Source organism: Lithobates pipiens, unplaced genomic scaffold, assembly GCF_037356315.1.
Source record: "Lithobates pipiens isolate NorthernLeopardFrog02 unplaced genomic scaffold, aLitPip1_a1.2 Scaffold_8, whole genome shotgun sequence".
Classification (NCBI taxonomy): domain Eukaryota; kingdom Metazoa; phylum Chordata; class Amphibia; order Anura; family Ranidae; genus Lithobates; species Lithobates pipiens.
The window spans coordinates 557,992,351-558,013,572 of record NW_027507903.1 but is presented as its reverse complement, the minus strand read 5'-3'; the positions used below and the strand labels follow the sequence as shown (position 1 = coordinate 558,013,572).

The following is a 21,222-nucleotide window of genomic DNA, read 5'->3' as shown; positions in this document are numbered from 1 at the left end:
AGTGCTCTTTTTTTTATTTATTTATTTATTTTTATTCGTATCCCTAATTTTTGTCATTTCATAAAACCTTGCTCTCCCTTCAAAGAAGCCTTGGTTTTTCTAGTTTTAATGTCGGGGTAAAAAAAATGAAAAAGGTACAATTTTTTTTCCGCATCGCTAAGGGCCTGTAGGGTATGGTCGATGATATAGTGCCTTGATGCTTTCCATCTTCTTATTAATGACTTTATTGTGCATTGTTTTCCATATGCTCTCACAACAGCGAGCTTTTCCAAGGCTGTGTTGATGAAGTACATACTTTTTTTTTTTTTTTTGTCCTTTCAGACTACTTAATCTCTCTGCTTCTGGTGTAATCACTTGTTTTCTCCTTGCACGTTTTAATTTGGGTTGTGTGTGCTCTTTTGTCCCAGGCCATGCTTAAAAGGCCTGCCCCTCTCAGCTTTCCTTATTACAAATTCCATCCCTCCATCTTGATCCTGCCACTCCACACTCCAGACGGAGAACTCTTTGGCTGCCCTGCAGAAAAACAAAATACTGCAATAACATCACATATGTTAAAGTGGAACTACACTCCATCTGAGCACCACAAACCAAAAGCGTTGTTTAATTTGTTTTGCATATTCAAAACAAACTCCTCCATCCATCCGTCTCGCTTTATTTTGCGGAGAAATCACTTTGAAAAACACCCCTTAGCATGTAGCCATCTTGAGTAAGGGCAGAGGATTTATGTAGCATTTATATCCTGGAATCCATCTGCCCTTAGCTCATGCATGCAGACAGGTGGACGTGCTTAGCTGAGGGAACCCCTCGTGCAGACCCCTGGGGTGTGGAATATCATTTGCCGAAACCAGGAAGTAAATGAAGAAATATAAAAAGGGTGAAAAAATTTAGGACAAGTAAAATAATACGCTTTCCTATCTATTCACTAATGCTAGCATCATAAGGATGAAAATAGTCAATATTGATTAAGTAAAGCTCTGCTTTAAATACACTGAACCCCACCTTTTGAAGATGGGGACAAAATTTTTTTTTCTCCTTTGAATTTTGTGTGTGAAATTTAATTTCTCCTAAACTTGTACAATACAGACTGAATACTTGATGAAAAATAGATAAGAGGTTAACCGCAGTGAGCATCCCATGTAAAAACATTTTTTAGATCCATAGGTATAGCAATTTGAGGATATATGCAAATATCGACTTTTCATAGAAGGACTTTTCACACTGGCAGGCCATAGGAGGCGGAAGAAACTGGCAGGTGAGCCATGGTTTCCCTGTGGAAGTGGAGAATAAAGATTGATAAAGTAGCTTCCACTATAACAGTGCCACTCACTTTTTTTCGGGTCATGTGCCTGCTCGGCATGGTTGCCAGTCAATGAATGCACAGCCTTCTCTAGTTGGTTGAGTTGGAGAGGACAATAGTGACATCAAATCTCAACCTCATTATTAACAGACACGGGACCCATAAGACAACGAGGATCATTGTAGTAGTGACAGCTACTGCAGTGATTCTTGGCTTTCAAAGGGATCGGCTGAGTATGGAATATACTTACATTTTTCCAAGCTTGGACCAGCTATGGAACTATGCAAGACTATCCATACCTGGCGTTCAGCTTTAATGGTCCAACGAGTGCAGTACAAATGTGTGTTTACATCAGGCAAGGATGGGTGCTTGTTCCTATTGAGAGAGACCTATCTGAACAGTCAATTGACTCCTAAGCTTAGAAGGAGGTCTACAAGCATGACATTGCTCAACGAGTCTGATCAAGTGAATGGTTCAGAATACCTGTTGGACCTTTTTGGATTGCTTCTCTCTACATTCTTGGCATCTATTAACTCATTCTCTCTTTCTGTGTTCTACGTTTTGCTTTCAGCATTGGCAAGGGATCTTCTTATAGGTGCCCTCCTACTCCCAAAAAGGGCCCACACATTACCATCTTGGATGCAGCCTGCCTCAAACTTTGTTATTGGTACTTGTAATTGTTGGTCTACATAAGATGTAGTTGTTATCATAGAGCCACAGCTACAAATGTTTGTTAACCGGCCCGAAAAACAGAATTGATTCTCATGAATAAATGGAGCAGCCATGGTATAGCCCATATCTCTGTACCAATGAACAGGGGGGCAGTAGAATTTGTGTACAGCATGGCTTGTAATATCCAGGATCAGTTTAAGATGGGCCCCTCCAAAAAATACATTTTTTTTTCTAAGTGAGCCCATTACAAAGCACATGTTTACTTGTAGCTATGTTAATGGTAATTAGTCATTTTGTTTATGAAAAATGCTTCTCCAGGCTCCCTTTTAATCCTGGCCACGTGACCAAGGGTCTTTTAGTCATGTCTGCTGAGGAGGATCAGGCTTAGGCAGGCCGTGCACAATAAGTTGATCGCTCAATTTGGGTACAACCAGCCTGCTCGCTTCTCTTGCGATTATCGCTAGTGGGATGGCTTCCCCCCCACCGCCATGAAAAGACAATGGCCCATCAGGGGGCATTCCTGGATCAACACTGTCTCTGTGGTTGCAGGAAAGAAATTTGCTCTGTATTGCTGGCCTTACTGATCCATTTTCAGCAAAGCTCACATAACCAAATGCCTAAGCTTCTAGTCATCAGCACTGGAGGGAGTTTGCAGCTGTATTTTCTCCAGCAGCAGGTATTTTACCCTTTCCATTCCTCTTAAAGCGGTTGTAAACGTTTGTGGTTTTTCACCTCAGTGCATAGAATGCAAAACTCTTGCAGTGCAGTAGCCCCCCAGTGCCCCCGTTTTACTTTCCTGAACCCTCTTTTTCGTGCACCGGGGAAGAGCACACCAGCTCTAGCTGGTGTCTCGTGTCCTGATTGGCTAGATTGGCAGCAGCGCAGCCAATGGCTCCCGCTGCTGTCAATCAAATCCAATGATGCAGGGGGCAGGGCTGAGTCATACATTTGGAGGCTGTGGACGCAGAATGCTGGACTCGGGAGCACACTCAAGGTAACCACCTCAGGGAAGCGCTTCCCCGAGGGGGTTATCTGATGCGGGGAGGAGCCGCGAGAGCCGCCGGGGGACCCCAGAAGAGTAGTTTCGGGGCTACTTTGTGCAATAGGAGCTGCACAGTGGAGACAAGTATGATATGTATGTTGTTTTAAATAATAAAAAAAAAACCCTTACAATCACTTTAACTTGTCCTCTCCAGCTAGACTGGTACCCTAGCTTACTTCTGAAGTCCATGTGATGCCTTTCATTGTAATGTGCATACTGAAGGCGCAGGCTCTTTATATACCTTCCATAAAAAAAAAAGTTGTTTGTTGCGCTTCATTGCCGTGTGGCTCAAAATGTTCTATTGTAATACAGGAATGTATTTCTGGCGGGTTTGCTATTGAGCAGGCCGTGTTGAATGTCCTCTATGGTAAGATTTAGTTGTGTACATTGTAGAGGCCGGTCCGAAAAGCACAGCCTGTGTCAGAACCCTATGGATAGAGTAACACCACCCCTCTCTAATAGGACTACAATAGGCTTGACGCAGCTTTTGTCCCGTTTCAATAGCAGGTATGTGTCTAGGATTTCAGGTTAACACAAACCACAAAACAAAACCCCACCCGTAATTTTTGTATCCCCGTAAATAATCCGAGGAGGTGTAACATTCCCACGGTTCCCCACCCTAAAACACAACATGAAGGGAAAAAAAAGTCTATTATATTAATGTCCCATTAACCCTGTCCCAACACAGGTTATCACGTGTTCACTGGAAACCGGTTACCTTAAGCGTGCTTTTATTAGCTTTTGCTTCTGCTGTCATTTTTTGTTAGTGGGATGTAGTAACTTTAAGTATGCCCTCTGCCAGGTGTCTATAATTGGGTTTTCTTCGGTCAGTCCTCCAAAAATGTTTATCAAATCGCCTGTTAACGTTGTGTGTGTGTGTGTGTGTGTGTGTGTGTGTGTGTGTGTGTGTGTGTGTGTGTGTGTGTGTGTGCGCGGTGCGTGCGCAGCCATAGGCACAATCTGACTCCAGTTGGGCATTTTCATTTTTCTGGTGCTCTCCTTAACATGAATGGTGGCTTTGGAGCAACTGTTTGTGTTGAACCCATGGAGTGAGGCAGAGAAGATGCACAGCAAATCCCTCTGGTGCTAATTTATGGAGGGGAATACAGTGTTTCTCAACTCAAGCTCTTGCAGCTGTTGAACTCAAACATCTGATTGGATGCAGCCATTTGGGCTGTAAATTTTTCGCCTGGTTCCTTTGTATTTTCTTGATTGAAGGATGTTTGGGAGGTGGCTGATCGAGCCACTTACGTAGTGAATTTCCACCAGTTCCTCAGCAAGTGGCCAAAATTTGTATAGAGTGTGCCAAGCTTAAAGTGTAAGTAAACCCCCCTTATCGTTTTCAGCCAAGGAAGCTGCCATCTTTGCCTCTGTTTAATATAAAACTACCATGATGCTGCACATGTGATCAGTCATGGCACCAGCCATTGGATGGTTTAACAGTTTGGTTGAGAGCACAACCAATGGGAGTGTTATATTTCCGGCATGCCCCGGAAATGAAACTGTTTTATGGATGGGTTTACTTCCGCTTTAAGCCAAATTGCCTCACTACTCTGGGGGAACATTGGACTTCTTCCAGTATGCAGTGCTCAAACTTGAGTAGCCAGTTTACTGGCCACTCAAGTCCGTCACATCAGGGAGGAAAGAAACGTGTTGCCCTGTGTAAGCTCTGAAACTTGGATTGCACAGATCTGACTCCTAGCTCTGATGGTGTCAGCAGGTGTAGGGTTCTCCTTATAAGAGAAACCGTCGGTTTCTCGATTTTTGACCCCAAATTCAAAATTTTTGAAAATTTTATTCAAGCATGTATTCATTACAAAAAAGTACCTACTAAAATGAATAAGCATGTTATGCTTACCTGCTCTCTGGCTTAACGGCAATTTCTGTTCCTCATATGTGACTGCTCTCAAAGCAAGCTGCTATAGATGTACGCAGCCAGGCTCATACCCCACAGGATTTGACTGATGGTCGCTGGCTCTCTGCAGCCTGAAGAACGAGAGCTGAGCGATCAGTTGTGTTTGATCACTCAACTCTTGGTCTTAGAGCTAGCAGGGAACAAATGCAGGATCCATATTTTGTCTGATTTTTGGCCGGTAAGGTTTCATTGAGAATGAAGAGCAGTAAATTGGCACAATCACTGTACAGCACTACTGTGTATGTATGTGCGTATAAATAAAGATTTGTCAGGCGTAACATGCCTTTGCGAGGAGAAGAGGGAATCTCCCCTGGCTGATCCATAGAGCTGTTGATTGGCTAGAATGGAATATTTGCACCTGTGTATGTAGGGTTTTTATCAGGTGACATCTCAAATTCCTTCCACTTAAGGCCCATGCACACGATCTGAAAAATACCTCTTTTGAAGTGATCGTATGATAAACGGATCGTTGGTACAGAGCTTTCGAGAGCCAATCACGACAGTTCATCTGATATTATTTGATCAGACAAGCACGAACATTTTCCTTGTACGATACCAGATCATACGATTTTCATTTAGTCAGTAGAGTTGTCGTCCACAAATACAATACTAATACACTACAACACATGACATCACTTCAATTATTTTTTTTATTATTCTGTCATACGAGAATTTTCGTTACTTTAGTAACCTATTCAATTTCTACTTGCGACTAGTAAGCAAAAATCATCAGACGATCAATCGTCCGATTTTTGGGTCATGTGTATGGGGCATTAGAGTTCAGCGCAAGTATCAAATGAGGGAACCAGTGTGGATGCTGTCACCTCGTCAAGGCCCCATTCTTGTAGCATTGTGTAGAACAGAACTTCCTGATGTCCCTAGATCCTCCTGTAAATAAATGCATCTGGACAGTGTATTTTGCTACAAAGTCTATCTGTCCCAGAGATTTTTAATTTTGTTCAGCCGGTCTTGTTATCCAGACACTCCTTCTAGACAGTGTAGCCAGGACCTGCATTGCCTGCAAGCACTCTGCAGCTTATCTTGCATTTGAGCTAGGTTTACTATTTTTATGCTGGACCTTTTAGATACAGCAATCCATGACAAACAATACATCCTTGATTACAAAAAATATATAATTTATTAATCCAATAGGACCTGTCCTGACATAGCACACAAGTTTAAAAAAAAATGCTAGGTACATTAGAATACATTTATCATATCATGGCGCCCACCACAGTACTGCAAACATTGACTGTGGTGGTAATTTTACCCTATACAAATGGCCAGTGTGTTTTGCACACATACCTGCTTCATCAGGACAGGCGGTGAAATCGGTGATAACAGGATGTACATTGTCATCCTTCCTAGTGTGTGCCCTGCATACCTGTAGCAATGTAGAGAATAGGGGCTTAAAGTAGAATTAATATAGGCAAAACGCATTAATATATATATATATATATCATAAACATATTTTTTTTGTACACTTCCTTATATCAGAGCATTTTCATACATCCGCTGCTTCTGTACCGCCCAGCGTGGTAAATGGTGGCTGTTCTGTAGTGGATGTTCCTCTACATGGTGACTTATGAAATTACTCTGATATAAGGAAGTGTATGATGGGTTTGGAAAAAAAATGTAGCACCCAAGCTGAATCTATTTTTATCCTATGTTGGTTTGTATAATAACAAATTATAGAGCTGGATTTGCTGTATTGTATATAGATCATTATAATTTTTGCCGCTGCATCCTGGATATCTACCCTCTTGTATGCTACTATGAGTGAAAAGGTAATACATGCCTAAGCTCCTGAAGAAGCGTTGTTACGCGCAACATGTAGCAACAACTGAGCTGCGTTACAACACACCTCCTATTCTTCAAAGCTACATCTGATACAACCATGCAAATGGACCCAGTTCCATGGTTCTTTTGATGAATAGATAGTCCAATGCTATTGGTTTAATAGGTGGTGTGATATACGTTTTAAGTGCAATATTGATGTATTATGAATAGAAAATGTTTTTAGCATTGTTTGTATAGTTTGTAATAAAGCTTATTGAATTTTAATATATTATTGTTATTGTGGTGCCTATAAAGTCCATCTATTTCATGTTTTTGTCTTGCAATTATATCGGGATGTCCCTTTTTGTATCCACAGTACCACTCTGTGATGATACCAATGAAAAATTTTCCAGAAGTTGATGGTTTGGCATAACCAGACAGAATGCAAAAAGAAAAATGCAGTTAATATTAAGATTATTATTTTTAACTGATTTCTAGAGTCTTGATTTCTTTATTTAATGACAGTATGGCCATGATCTAAATCTTACTTTTGTCATCCACAGGCTTCCAGTGTTTAGATACCTACAGACCATGTCAGAATGGAGCAAGATGTACAATGTATTCAAATGGAGAAGCTTCTTGTATGTAAGTAATTACATTATTTGTATGAGAGATTGCAGATGGCTCTGTACTGTTCCCGCTGTTTCCTGCAATGTATTCTGTATTTAAAAAAAGTGCTAAGCTATCAGCCCAATAAGGCCCTATAGCGTTGAATGTATTGTTGCTCCTAAAGTGTTGATGTATGCCCCATTCAAGTTGGTGTGCAAATGGAGAACTCCAGGAGGAATGGTCTCCAAGTACCTCTAGGGAGATGGGGGAGCTACAGTTTAAAGTACAAGTTGAGGCAAATCCAAACTATGCTTAAACTCCCCCACCCTGTGAAATGAACAGTGTCTCTATACTTGCCTATGCTAAAGGCACTCAGGTTTGGTCACATGAACTCCTCAGTGGCTGGCTTTGGTGTAGAGGACAGATTACCAACATCTATAGTGCCTGAGTGCTTTCACACTGGAGCGGTACACTGGCAGGATGACAAAAGTCCTGCAAGCACCTTCTTTGAGGCGCTTTAGGAGCAGTGCACATGCCGCTCCTAAAGTGCCCCTTACTCATTGAAATTGATGGGCTGAACCGCTTTGCTGGTGCTTTTTAACCCCTTTTCGGCCACTCAAACTATGGTAAAGTGCCGAAACCTGGGCGCTGCACGTGTGAAGGAGAACTAAAGGCTAGTGCACACTATAAGAAAATCGGCTGTACATAACTTTTGACAGCCAATTCCGACTTTTTTCGTAATGAAAGGGGCGCAAACTCCAAAAGTTTTCTCGTACAGAAACTGAACAAACCATTTCATGTGATGTTTTTCGTACAAGGAAAAAACGTAAAACGACTGCACATGATCAGAAATAAACAAAAAAAAGCCTTTGTCATACGAGAATTTTAGTGAAATTTTGTTCATTGGTTCTGATTTGTTGTGAAAACGATGAGGAAAATCAAACGATTGTTCCCCTGATTTTCTTATAGCGTGTACCCCACTTAAGGTTCCTCTAGAGGTGTCTATGGGTTCCTTGAGCTGTGGATGATTGGCCTCCCCATATAACTGTGCCTGCATAGTTTCAGAACCAATGCCCCTAGTATGACAGCAATCATTTTAGCTGTTCATAAGGGTGACATTCTGACCACCACTGTAGGGTTGGTTCTTTCCACTACTAACAATGTACGGGGCGTATTTTTATTTTTTGTTTTACCCCAGTGAATTGGTTTTAGTAAGGGTTCCCCTAGACCTGGAAATTTATTTTAAGGGTTACCTCTGGTAAAAAAGGTTAAAGGCTGCTGTACATGCTTGAGTACTTGTGAACGGCACCAAAATATTAAATGTTTCCATAGTTTGGCTTCCATCCCAATGTAACATTTATAAACTGTATTTATAAAGAAATTCATGTATTGGTATAATGAACATGCCTTTTTTACCTGTGCGATGGGGAATTGGGTCGGAGGTACAATCTCATCTGATCCTTTAGACCCTTGATTTTATGTTCATGTCAGTTTGTGATTTCAGTGAGATTTGCACTGCTCTCGCTTGCCCATCATACGGTACATTCCAGCATTTCAGTTTATACAGAATATGTGCATTCCCCATTTGTTAGATTTCAGGAGTGTTGGGTATGGAGTTGAAGGCCATGTTTGCACAATACTGATTTTTGCCTTTGGATGAATCACCCACCAGCTTATCTGTTTGGGAAGTTGCAGAGATCACACAGTTTCTGGGATCCATAAGAATTAAAAGTAGCCATAGACTAAAGCCGGCCGTACGCGAATTGAAATTCGGCCGGTTCAGCAGGGACCAGCCAAATTTCAATCCATGTATGGGCAGGCTGATTGTACTTAAGGCGATCCATTGATTGACTTGGGTACAACCAGCTTCTCGGATTATTCTACATACAGTTACTGCCAGCGGCTATAGACAATAGTAGTAGCTATTGTATTCTGCCAGCTGGGAAGGCTCCCTGCGCCACCCACTGGCAGAGTACAATAGCTCTGCAGGAGGCATCGCTGAATGTGTTGATGGGGGAACGGGTGAGTTTTGAGGAAACTACGGCTTGTCTAAGCCAGTGTGCCGTCCTCCACCCAAGACTCATGGTGGACATAATTTTAACTATCAGGGCTGCTAATAAATGAGTGACTTGTCCTGTGTTAGGTTACCCATTTAATAAGTAGATGTGAATTGTTTACTCTTTACAATGTGTAAACTTCTGTAATACAAATTTAATGCTAGAAATAAGTAGGGATCTGTTTTCAGTTGCTGCCTTTAGGCATTAGAACTGGAACATCCTGGCCTTTGACTGCTAATGACTACACCTGAGAGTGATGTCATTGATATGCAAGTTTTATAATATTGCGCTGAGTGATTGGAAAAGGTTAGTCTGTGCCTACGATGTAATAATCACAAGGTATAGGGGTTCAGTGTTTAATGCTTCAGGAGCTCCATTTTGTGCAAATTTGTGAGTCTATATGTAGCCAAACGTGTGTGTTTTTTTTTTTTTTTTTTTTTTTTTTTTTCCCACTGTCCATGTCCCGTTGGGAAAAATTTCAGTTACTTCCTGTCTCAGAGACAACAGCAAGTGAGACTTTAAAAGAAAGAGGGTGAATTCTCCTCTTGTCACCAGAATAGGTGCGTCCATTGGAAGATCTCTCTCACAGACTGTTGCTGTTGCTCACTTTACACTGTATCATACTGTTGTCACAAGCAATCGTATATATGAGGCAGAAAAGTGGTGTGCTTAAATGCCATGCTGCCACATATATGCATACAGCCGGCACTGTTATGTGCTCGGTGTTTACTTGGCACCCCCAGCACGGCAACAGTCGTCAGTTTGATTGCAAGCCGGTAATATGGGCTTCCAGTCGCGTGACCGCCAATCACAATGATCACATGATGGGGAGCTAGCCTGTGGCATTAAAAAAACAAAAACCTTAAAGGGCTGATAGGAGCTGTGGCGGTAAGGGCTTAAAAGTGCATATTCCTGGTGTGTGATACCTGTACAATTTTTGGATTTTCAGTTATTTCTCTTGGTGACCATGTTCCCCAGGACAAATAATGAGGATCAACCTACCCAGCAGGTTAAAGAAAAAAGAAAATTACATCTTGGCTATGCCTGCACTTTGATGTCAAAGTCACGGTCTTTTTGCCTTGAAGAAACTTGGTCAATGTTTGCGGTTGCCTGGTATGTCCAGACTTCCATTCCTTCAGTACTCTGAATTTCTTGGCATTCTAGACATAATATTGTGCGTATGTTTGCGGATGCATTTGCCTTTGTATTGTATATAGGTTGTGAAACATGTTTTATACTACTACATGAGAGGTTAAGCCATGCATTGTGCCGCACATTGTACAGCCTTGTGTGAAGGATTGGCAAATGCTACGGTGCTCTTGTATTGTATTGCATGGTGGTTTGAGAGGATTGATTCTTTGCCGCATGCCCGATCTGCCAAGATTGTAATACCCATATAGCTGCCTTTAGGCTTCTCCTTCTGCGGTTTCTATAGCTATAGTTTTTGATTGATATTAGAATATGATTGGAACTGGTCATGGTGGAGTCGGGATCTTGGGCTAGGGTTTGTGTGTCCAGGTACATTGTACGTTCATGGAAAAATGAAAACCGAGCTCTCCTACTTGCATATGAACATAAAGTATAAACGTCATCCCAGGTAGTCACAATTCGCTGTGCCCAGCCCCTGCTTTTGGTTAGTACAGTGCTGAAGAGCATTTTTTTTGAAAGGCGGAGGCTACAATTGTTCAATATATGTGGGACCATTGCATACAAAAATGTGGGGAGAGGGAGATTCCCAAAGAATTCTTCAAAAAGGAACTCTGTATTCAAAGGTAAAAAATTCTTTAGGCCCCTTTCACACTGGGGCGGTGCGGCAGCCGGCGGTAAAGCGCCGCTATTTTTAGCGGCACTTTACCGTCGTTTTAGTGGCGGTCTGCGGGCGCTAGCGGGGTGGTTTTAACCCCTGCTAGCAGCCGAAAAGGGTTAAAACCGCCCGCAAAGCGCCGGTATTGCCACGCTGTCCCATTGATTTCAATGGGAAAGATGCGGCTAGCAGGACTTTTTTCCCCGTCCTGCCAGCGCACCGCTCCAGTATGAAAGCCCTCTGGCTTTCACACTGGAGTGAAAGGGGCCGGTTTTTTCAGGCGCTACACAGGCGCTATTTTTAGCTCTGTAACGCCTGAAAACCGCCCCAGTGTGAAAGGGGCCTTAATGAAAAATCCACATAGTACTTACAGTTTATAAATATATCAAACCTCCACCCCTAAAGTTAGACAATTGTCTTAAGGACACAGGTGCCCACCACAACCCTACATACAGGCCTCTCTGATATCATACCCAGCTGAATCTCTATATTAGGTCCTAGTTCAGACAGTGGTCTCAGCTGAGTACCGGTAGATATACAGAATCAATGCTTCAGACTTCAGTCCAATGACCTAGGTGGTTAATGATGCCCACTTAGCGAGATGTAACGTTCCTAATAACACAGTCCACTTAATTTGGGCACTGGGTTGCAGTAAGTGGGTCCCCCCCCCCATAAAGAAGATGAATGCATAGGCTACCCACTTATGAGGGACTGACTGCTGAGGACGGGCTGATGGATTCTATTGGGTACAGGTGTGTGTGTGTGTGTGTGTGTGTGTGTGTGTATGGATAACTCCAAAAAGGTTTAGAAACGGCTCAGCACTTGACCGTTAGTCCGAGATCCACCTCGTCCAAATCCTTAATGCAGGACAGGTAATACAGCTGTCTTGGGCTAAGTCTGAGGGGTGGGGGGATACTTTCCTCCGACGTGTCTGCTGAACAAGCAGTGCCGTGTGTTTATCACTGTCAAGCAGCTAGGATATGTCCAAGGGTCTTGCGAGTCCTTGCGAGATCTCCAGAGAGAAGCGGGATGACACGAGGGGGGGGGGGGTGGTCTGATTGGTGGTTAGTACGTGGGTTCACATCAGAAGGTGTGATGGTGTCATGTTGACGCGTTTCACTCGTGACCTGAGTACCTGAGTTTCTTCAGAGCAGAGACCATTTCATGCACACCCTAAGGCAAGCCATAGTTGATGGGGAAAACCCTCCCGCAGCACTGTTGTGTTTTGCCAGCAGGGGGCGCTTCCATCTGGCAGAACATAATGATTACTGCTGACGGCTCTAGCTGCCAAGCAGCAATCACATGTGTAAAAAAAAAAAAAATCCAACAAGCTGGTTGTACCCAAGTCAATCAGTAGATCGACTTTTGGTACAACCAGCCTGCCCATAGATGGATTGGATCTCGACCGGGTCCTGCTTCATCGGCCGAGATTTGATCCATCTATGGCCAGCTTTAGTGTACACTGGGAATGCCAGTCAGTATGTTCGCTGTGCCATTCTTGGTCAAGTCAGTACTTGAACAGTAGAGTTAATTAAAAGCTACGTAGGCAGCCTGAGATTATGCTCCAGCCTGGAAATGAGACACCCAAGCACTGTACTGTGGGATGTACATCTACCACCATATACCACACTAGGACTTTTTGGTTACCCATGGAGAATCTTGGGGGCTCCATGGCTTTCTGTTGGGTAGATTTACCTTTGCTTCCTGTCCCAGCAAATCCACCCACTACAGGCTCCCTACAGAAAACGACAGGAGTGGGCGGATACAAGACCAGTCACCCTGCACAAGGGGACTGGGCAGTAATGACTGGTCTTTACATGAAGCTTACATGCAGAGCTTGAATTCCTGCTCACATCTTGTAGGAATACTTGAACATTTGGAATCTGGTAGGAATACTCATAGCTCTGGTATTCAGAAGATATTTGTTCAGTCTGGATTTCAGATAGGATAGTGTGAGCAAGGAGGAGGGTTGAAGTCCTTGTACTGGTTCTGTAGTCTAGAGCTGGCATAAGGGGTCATATTGTCTTCTGTTCTATAGAGTGTGAGTGTGGAGACGGTGACTGGCACAGGTCAGGTGCCCATTGTACTTCTTTTTTTGTTCATTTTTAGCTTGATGGGTTTTTCTCACACCGCAGGGCAAAACTCAGCACAGGGAGTAGAACAGGTTGTATTCTCAGGGTGTGTTTGTGCGGGGAGGAGAATTAAGTACCAGGGAGTGCCTGACAGGTGTATGGGACAAAAGCAGACGCTGGAGTTGTGTGTGCAGATATTCAGTGCATGCGTTGAGTTTTCAGTGTTGTGTGCGCCCCCTAGGTTCTGCAGCTGTGCAGGCATCTTGGGATTACATTGTAATATCTAATAGCTCTTGGTCCCCAAACATATGTGCAGAGTCAGATATATATATATTATATATATATATATATTATATATATATATATATATATATATATATATATATATATATTATATATATATATATATTATATATATATATATATATTATATATATATATATATATATATATATATATATACATACACACACACACACACACAATATTTTTTTTTAGTGCTGTACCCTGGTTGACTATAGTGTATCTTGGTGGATTTTATGTCTCAGGAGTTGTTTAGCAGGGAGACGAGGTGATTGCAGTAAAATGTAGTGCTCCTTTTTAGTGGCTAATCTACAGATCTTTACTGTAATATAAAACAAAACTTTTGTGGTTACTGCAAACACACTATAGTTTTACATAGTAAACTTCTATAGAAAACAGCATTAAACCTGAAACCTTTAATATATTGCAGCTTACCAATCATTTAGATGTGGTGGCTGCATTGTTTTTTTTATATTAGGCTTTTTTTCCCCCTAGGCTTTCACCTGGTGATCTGGCCAGTAACACACCACCTGTGTTACAGTGCCCCCACTCTGGATGAAGGAGTACAGAGGCACCTATGGTCCGTAGCATTGCATGGCTAGGGAGAGGGGTGTGTTAGATGTACTAGCAGATTTAGATACACTAGCAAATTTAAGCCAAACTTCAGCTAGCTCTTTATAATCAGTTGCAGCAAACCCTCTTTTTGGAATAAGGTTTTACATAAATGATGATCATTTAGGGCAGGGATATGCAATTGGCAGACCTCCAGCTGTTGCAGAAAATAAGGGGAAAAGCCTAAAGAAAACGAATGCAGCCAACACATCTAAGCCCTTGTACACATGATCGCAGATTCCGACGGAATGTGTCCGATCGGAGCGTTTTGTCGGATATTCCGACTGTGTGTGGTCTGCATCGGACTGTTTCTGTCGGACCAACTTTTCCAACTTGCCGGAAATATTTTCCGACAAAATGCTCCGATCGGACATACTCCGATCTTGTGTAGAGAATTCCGATCGGACAAAGTGCTACGCATGCTCAGATGAAATTCCTACATCAAAGCTATTGGCTACTAGCCTGAACGTAGTCCCATCGTAACGAAATTAAGTCATCACGTTTTGAAAGATCAGATTTTCCGACAACTTTGTCCGACCGTGTGTATGCAACAGTTTCGGACAAGATCCGGTTGTCGGAATCTCCGACCGTGTGTACAAGGGCTAAGAATTGGTAAGCTGCAATATAACAAATGCTTGGGTTTAATGCCACTTTAAAGAGGAAGTAAACCCTGATGGGTTTACTTCCTCTTTCATTCCCTGCAAAGGCAAAGCATAATGGACTACTATGCATTGCATAGTAGCCCATTATGTGTCACTTACCTGACACAGGAGCCAGCGATGTCACCGCTGTCCCCTGTAGTCCGGCGCATCCATCTTTTCGGTGGGGTCTCGCAGCTCCGCCGCTGTCATTCGGCGGAGCCGCGATGACGTCACTCCCGCGCATGCGCACGGGAGCGGACACGCGCGCCAGCTCCATTGTTGGAAATGCTGCGCTCAGTGCATGCGCCATAGACAGCGGTGCCTGTCTTCGGGCCAATATCTCCTAAACGGTATAGGTTTAGGAGATATTTCTTGGACCTACAGGTAAGCCTTAATCTAGGCTTACCTGTAGGTCAAAGTGGTTTGTAAGGGTTTACAACCACTTTAAGGTTAAGGATTCAAATGGGTGCTGGAGCATAGTGCGACTGGAGCTGCATGCAGGAAACCAATGTTACTTTTATGGGGATGCAGTGGTAATGCGGACACTTGCCCTTGCAGGCGTGTCAAATTAGAACACACTTGTATCCTAAAAAAAAAAAAAAAATATATATTATATATATTATATATATATATAACACACACACACTAAAAATGAGAATATATGTGTGTATGTAAAATATATATTTATTTTCAGCGCTAGCCTAATATCTGTATGACAAATATTGGTTATACATTGTCTTTTGCGTGTTAGCCTGATGAAAGGGGAAGCTATCCCCCCGAAACGTGTTGACTCCATATGTACGTGTTTTACCTCCTAATAAACAATTATTATCTTCATCAAGCATTTCTTTATTCTGGGCACTGGGCACTGCTCTCTCTCTCCTTTAAGTATTTACAGTAACATTTAGCAGCACTGAGCTCAGGGACTGACCAGCCAGCCACCATGAAGACCTTCTATCCTGGCATTGGGTTGGCATTTCTGTTCTGACAGGGAGAGAATGCACTTCACATACACCCCTTATCCCAGGGTGATCAGGCTGCATTATTATATCCGTTTAACACTCTGTAAAAGGTCCTCCTTTAAGAGCCTCGTATTTGCATTGAAGATTTATTATGAAGTTAGTTGCTCTTAGCAGTCAGTTCCATCTTATATGGCCTTTATTCTCTAAACTACAGTAGAAAACTTACAGCTGCATTTTGTTTGAGCAACACAAATCCTTTTCATTGCATCATTCCTTTTTTAAAGGAGCTTTAATTTATTAGCTAGAACGTTTGAAATCAAGATGGTGTCAGTACGTCTGGGCAGCATGTCACAAGATGGCTCACAAAAGCCAAAGTACAATGCCATTCCGAAGGAGAGGAGTAGGGCACAATGTCCCATGAATACAGTGATTATCTGACCATAGAACTCCACCTCGGTAACACTAGCTGCATAAAGCAATTTCTGGCATGTGTTTTGAAAGGAAAAAAAAAACCTGCAAGATTATTTTTTTTTTTTAAACAATGAATCACTCTGTGGTTTGTGAGATTAACCTTTTCTGGAGCAGCTTTGCATGTAGGTTTAATTGATCCGGGACACCGGGCCTGGTTAGCGTGTCCTTCTCCTCTTACCAGAAAATGTGTCAAGTACTCTGACTGAGCTACCGAAAAGTATTTTATCCTTTAAAATTTTTCGAGGCATGGATTCTAGGGCACAACAAGAAAACCGCTGGAAGACCACAGATCACCAACAGCCATGTTTTCCTACACCGTCATTTTATTATTGCTTTTCTGCAACTGGGGCTCCTTGCCTTACCTAGAAGTTTATATGGAAAAGACCATCTGAATTATTTGGGCGATGGACAACTAAACCACCATAAATAATGCGCTTGTGATGGATCACACAAAAAATATAAACGAAATAAAGTTGCACAAGAACGCAAGATATTTTTCACCAATGCATATATGCATTGCGCTAAAGTCCCAAGTAAAAAACTCCAAGTCCATATAAAAATTCAGTAAAGGCCAAAAATATATAAAAAGTGGGAAAAAAAGTGACAAAGTTAATCCTCTGTTCAAAAACAAGATGAATCTCTTCACCATGTGAGTTCACCGCCACCATAGGTCAGGATGTACTCTTACCACAAAATATGGACCTCCCATTATGGAAGGTCACACAAGCTCGGGTGTCTCCTCATGCACCGGTCTCATGTGGAGGCCAAATGGCACCAATCCTCAGGACCATGCATATCATTGGTAACCGTCCCCAATGAAGAGAGAAACGCTCATCGCGTAAAACCTCAAGAGTCATGTTTATTATAAAATATTGCACCTGCATGGTTCAGGAATAAAAACAGCATTAACGCCTGGATGGACAACTGCCTGGTTGCCTGCTGGAGTTTATACATTTCTATTAGAAGTCACTGGGTCTAGTACAAAGGCAGGTTTACATCTATCCTTACATACTTACAGAAAAGTCAAAACCTTTAAAACCCATGGGACTCTTTTGGAGGCAATCGACCACTAAAATGTAGAAGTCCTTAACTTTATTAGAACTTTAAATAAACAAAATAAATTAATAAAGTTAAGGGCTTCTACATTTTACATTTCTGTGGTCTCTTGCCTCCAAAAAAACAAATTTTTTTTTTTCTACTTTATTTTCCTATAGGCATAGTAGCAAAGGGTCATAGCCATAGCCAATCATGGAGTTATTGCAAGTAATTGCAACTCGTCTACCTCATCCTAAAATCTATCAAGAAATGAACAGCGCTGAGTAGTATGGATTTTCATGGTACCACCATAGACTTCTCATACAACAATGGTTGAAAGCGTACAGAAATGAATAAACATGTTTGCCCATCCCCAGCAGCCTAATCAGATGCATCGCATTCACAAGGCGCATTAGAGCTCGTACATGCGCAGTACCCAAGATGTCTGCACCTGAAGCCGATTGAAGAATTGGCTTGGGTGAGGACATCGCTGGTTCACCAGACAGGTAAGAGGTCTTCTATTAAAAAGTCAGCAGCCACAGTATTTGTCCTTTTTTTTTTTGGGAGGGGGGGGGGGGGAGACTGGCGCTCCTCTTTAAGTTTTTATAGAGCGAGGTGCCTATTATAGGGGCATAAGCTTCTAAAGAACTGAACCGCTGTTCTTCTATCTCATGGAGATTACTGTTATTAAGAAGATTATCAGGAACATGCGCGCAGTCAATAATTATTGTAAAGCTCTAATGAGCAGAGCCCTCTGAGTCTTTTACTAAATTCTAATGCAACTGTAATGTCTGCCTTCATTTTGTTTAGCACTGCACGAACTATTGGCGCTATATAAATCCTGTATAATAATTCTCGCCATGTTTCACGGTATAAACTCTTTTCAGGCGTTTTTAGAGGGCTAATACGTTTCTGTTCAAACAAAAAATTTAAAGCCAAGCCATTGTACTGTTCTTTGAAATGGCAAGCTAGGGGGCGCCAATCTTGCCCAAGAATGCCAGATGGCTAAGTAGACTGAGGAAGAAAAGAAACCAGGTGGACATAAGAGCAATACCAACTAGTACAGACTGTACAATTAAAAAGTAAGATTTATCCTGTGGTAATGTACCTACCCATCTACTACTCCATCAACTGGCCATAGATGGGTAGGCTTTTTTTTTTCCCCCCCAAACAGCTAAACGGGCTGGGGGGGGGGGGGGTGGAGGAGGTGAGTTTCCTCCATCCAAGTAAACGGGGTGGATGGAGGAATCTTCATCCACCAGCCCCCACCCCTGCTGGGGCTGTGTGTGTGTGTGTGTGTGTGTGTGTGTGTGTGTGTGTGTGTGTGTGTGTGTGTGTGTGTGTGTGTGTGTGTGTGTCTCCTTTTTCACCTCAGGACTTGCCAATTGGCTGCAGCTGCCTTTTGACAAGGTTTTTTTTCCCATGTTTCCTGCATGTTCCTTCAACAGAAGTTGATCAAATGACCGTCTTCTGTGAAACAAGGAGGGGCCACACATTGATCGAAATTTGGCTGGTCCATGCTGAACTGACCAAATTTCAATCAGTCAATGGCCAGCTGGAGGATACCTTTTTTTTCTTCGCACGCAGGCATCACTTGAACCATGGGTCATCTTTGACCTTCAGATTTTCAAAATGGATGGGTCAGAGCATTTCCTGTAATTTAACACCCACCTCGGCTGCAGGTGACCCTCAGGACTTGGAAGTCAGTGGAATTGGTTAACACATACGTATCGCTAGAGGCGTTATTAAAAACTTGTGTGTGCTGCAAATATTTGAGTGCTCACCATGTTTGCCATGTCGTCCCTTGAAATGGATGCTTTAGAGCTTCTTATTTATCCTCATCTGACAACTTTGCACATTTTTCAGTTGTTTGCAGTTTATCATGGTTTTTTTTTAATTTATTTTTTTCCTTGTATGCCCTTTGCTTGGGAACATATTTTTTCTTTTTTCCATGCAGTGCATGAGAGCGTGGGAGCAGACCTATTAATGTCTATCTATACATTGTAGAGTAAAAGTCCCTTTTGTGTGTGTGTGTATGTATATGTATGAATGAAGCACCCTATGATCTGAGAGGACCGTCAATGTTTGCAAAACGCTTATAGAAAAATCTTAGAGTTTAAAGCTTTTTAAAGACCCATTAGAAACAGGTTAAAAACAGTCAGCCGTGGGAATGAGCGTCAGACACAACTGGTTGAACGGGTCTGGTTAGTGGCTGAGGGTGCGGGAGGTAGATTGGGGTGGAGAGCTGTACATCAGCCAGCTCAGACAAACACATCATATATCCTTACTAATTAGGGCCGCTCGTCCCGGGATGCTGCCTCTCCCCTATACAGTCATATACAAAACTCTTATAAAACTCTGACCTGACTTTTTTTGGGCTCCCAGTCCAGTGAACTGGCAACGTAAAAAACTAGGGGAGCTGCCAGTACTTAATGTCCCGCTGTTGCTTTTTGTTTTTCATAAGAACGTTTTGGGGAATCTTCAAACACACCAATATGAAAAGAAGTCCCTGGTAAGTTGCAAGGCTGTGGGCCACAGCAAAGACCCATTCTCAATTTAACATACTAGGATTCCATTTGTCTTGAAATAGGAAATCCGGCCAAAGGACTAAAGATAAATCCATCTAATTACGTTTCCTGTCTTATCAATTCCCTAACTTTCTTTACAGCAGTTAAATGGCTACAGCCCTAATCTTGTGGGGAGGGGTGTTTCATCTAGCTTGGATCGTCAGGATTTTTTCATTACAGGAGGCAGAGTATAAATCTGATCTAAATCCTTTTGGCTTACCTATATAATAATCTCCTCCCACAAACGAAACCTGTAATACCTTTTTGGAGCATGTCATTCTTTCACTCGATACTACAGGTTTACTGAAAGGATAAGTTCACCTTTGGAAACATGTTACATCTTCTACCCGTTTTTAGGGTGGAACATTTAAGTGTTCCCACTGCTGCAGCCGCTGCCCAATCCCCACACTCCCTATGACAGCAGTAGGGGGAGAAGTTCCCCATACTAGCTGTCATTTTTTTAAATCAGCGGGGCTCCACCCACACATCTACGTCATTCGTTCACACAGCTTTGTGTGTGAATGAACTACAAGCCCCAACCTCTTTTACAGCTGTTGGCTTGTGGTTCTCAAACTGTTACGATGCTGTGGAGCACGGTGGTAGTTCATTGATGCTTCCTATCGTTGTATATGCATGCCCATACAGGTGCACAGATACACTGAAAGATTTGCAGGAACCTACATAGCACCAGCAATCTGCTGATTGCTGGTGCAATGCTTTAGACTCGGGCTCAAAAAAAATAAAAATGCAAGTTTTTTTTACCTGCAAAAAGGTGCATTTATTTTAAAGTGAAGTTATCCATTTAACATTTATTTATCTTAGAAGTGTGTGCTTTCTTATCTGAATCAAACTAGTCACTGCAGATGGAGGTCCCATAGACTACCTTTGTCTCAAATTTTACTAATAACCAAAAAAAAAAAAAAATTTGGAGAAACTGGAAGCATTGAGTTTAAAGGGGTTGTAAACTTTCGTGTTTTTTCACCTTAATGCATCCTATGTCAGTGACCGGCCTCCCAGCCCCCCCGTTTTAACCTGAACCCTCAAACTTGACCCATGGGCACATGCTGTCTATGTGCCCAAGGTTCTCGGCTCTTGGTTGGATAGATTGATAGCAGCGCAGCCATTGGCTCCCGCTGCTGTCAATCAAATCCAACGCCGCAAAGCGTCAGGGGGCAGGGCCGAGTCCTGCATTTGGCCTCTATGGATGACGAATGCTGGACTCGGGAGCGCGCCCACAAGGTAATCCCCTCGGGGAATCGCTTCTTCAAGGGGGTTATCAGATGTGGGGAAGAGCCGCCGAGGGACCCCAGAAGAGCAGGTTTGGGGCCACTCGGTGTAAAATGAGCTGCACAGTGGAAGTATGACATGTTTGTTAAAAAAAAAA

At 42.5% G+C, this 21,222-nt stretch overlaps 1 protein-coding gene across 1 annotated transcript in view; it reads left to right on the top strand.

The window, feature by feature from the left end:
• NOTCH3 (notch receptor 3) overlaps positions 1-21,222 on the top strand; it is a 114,714-nt gene that overhangs the window by 42,220 nt on the left and 51,272 nt on the right. Inside the window, exon 2 of the mRNA XM_077469989.1 lies at positions 7,269-7,350. Within this exon, the coding sequence (XP_077326115.1) occupies positions 7,269-7,350 (82 nt within the window). The remainder of the gene's footprint in view (positions 1-7,268; positions 7,351-21,222) is intronic.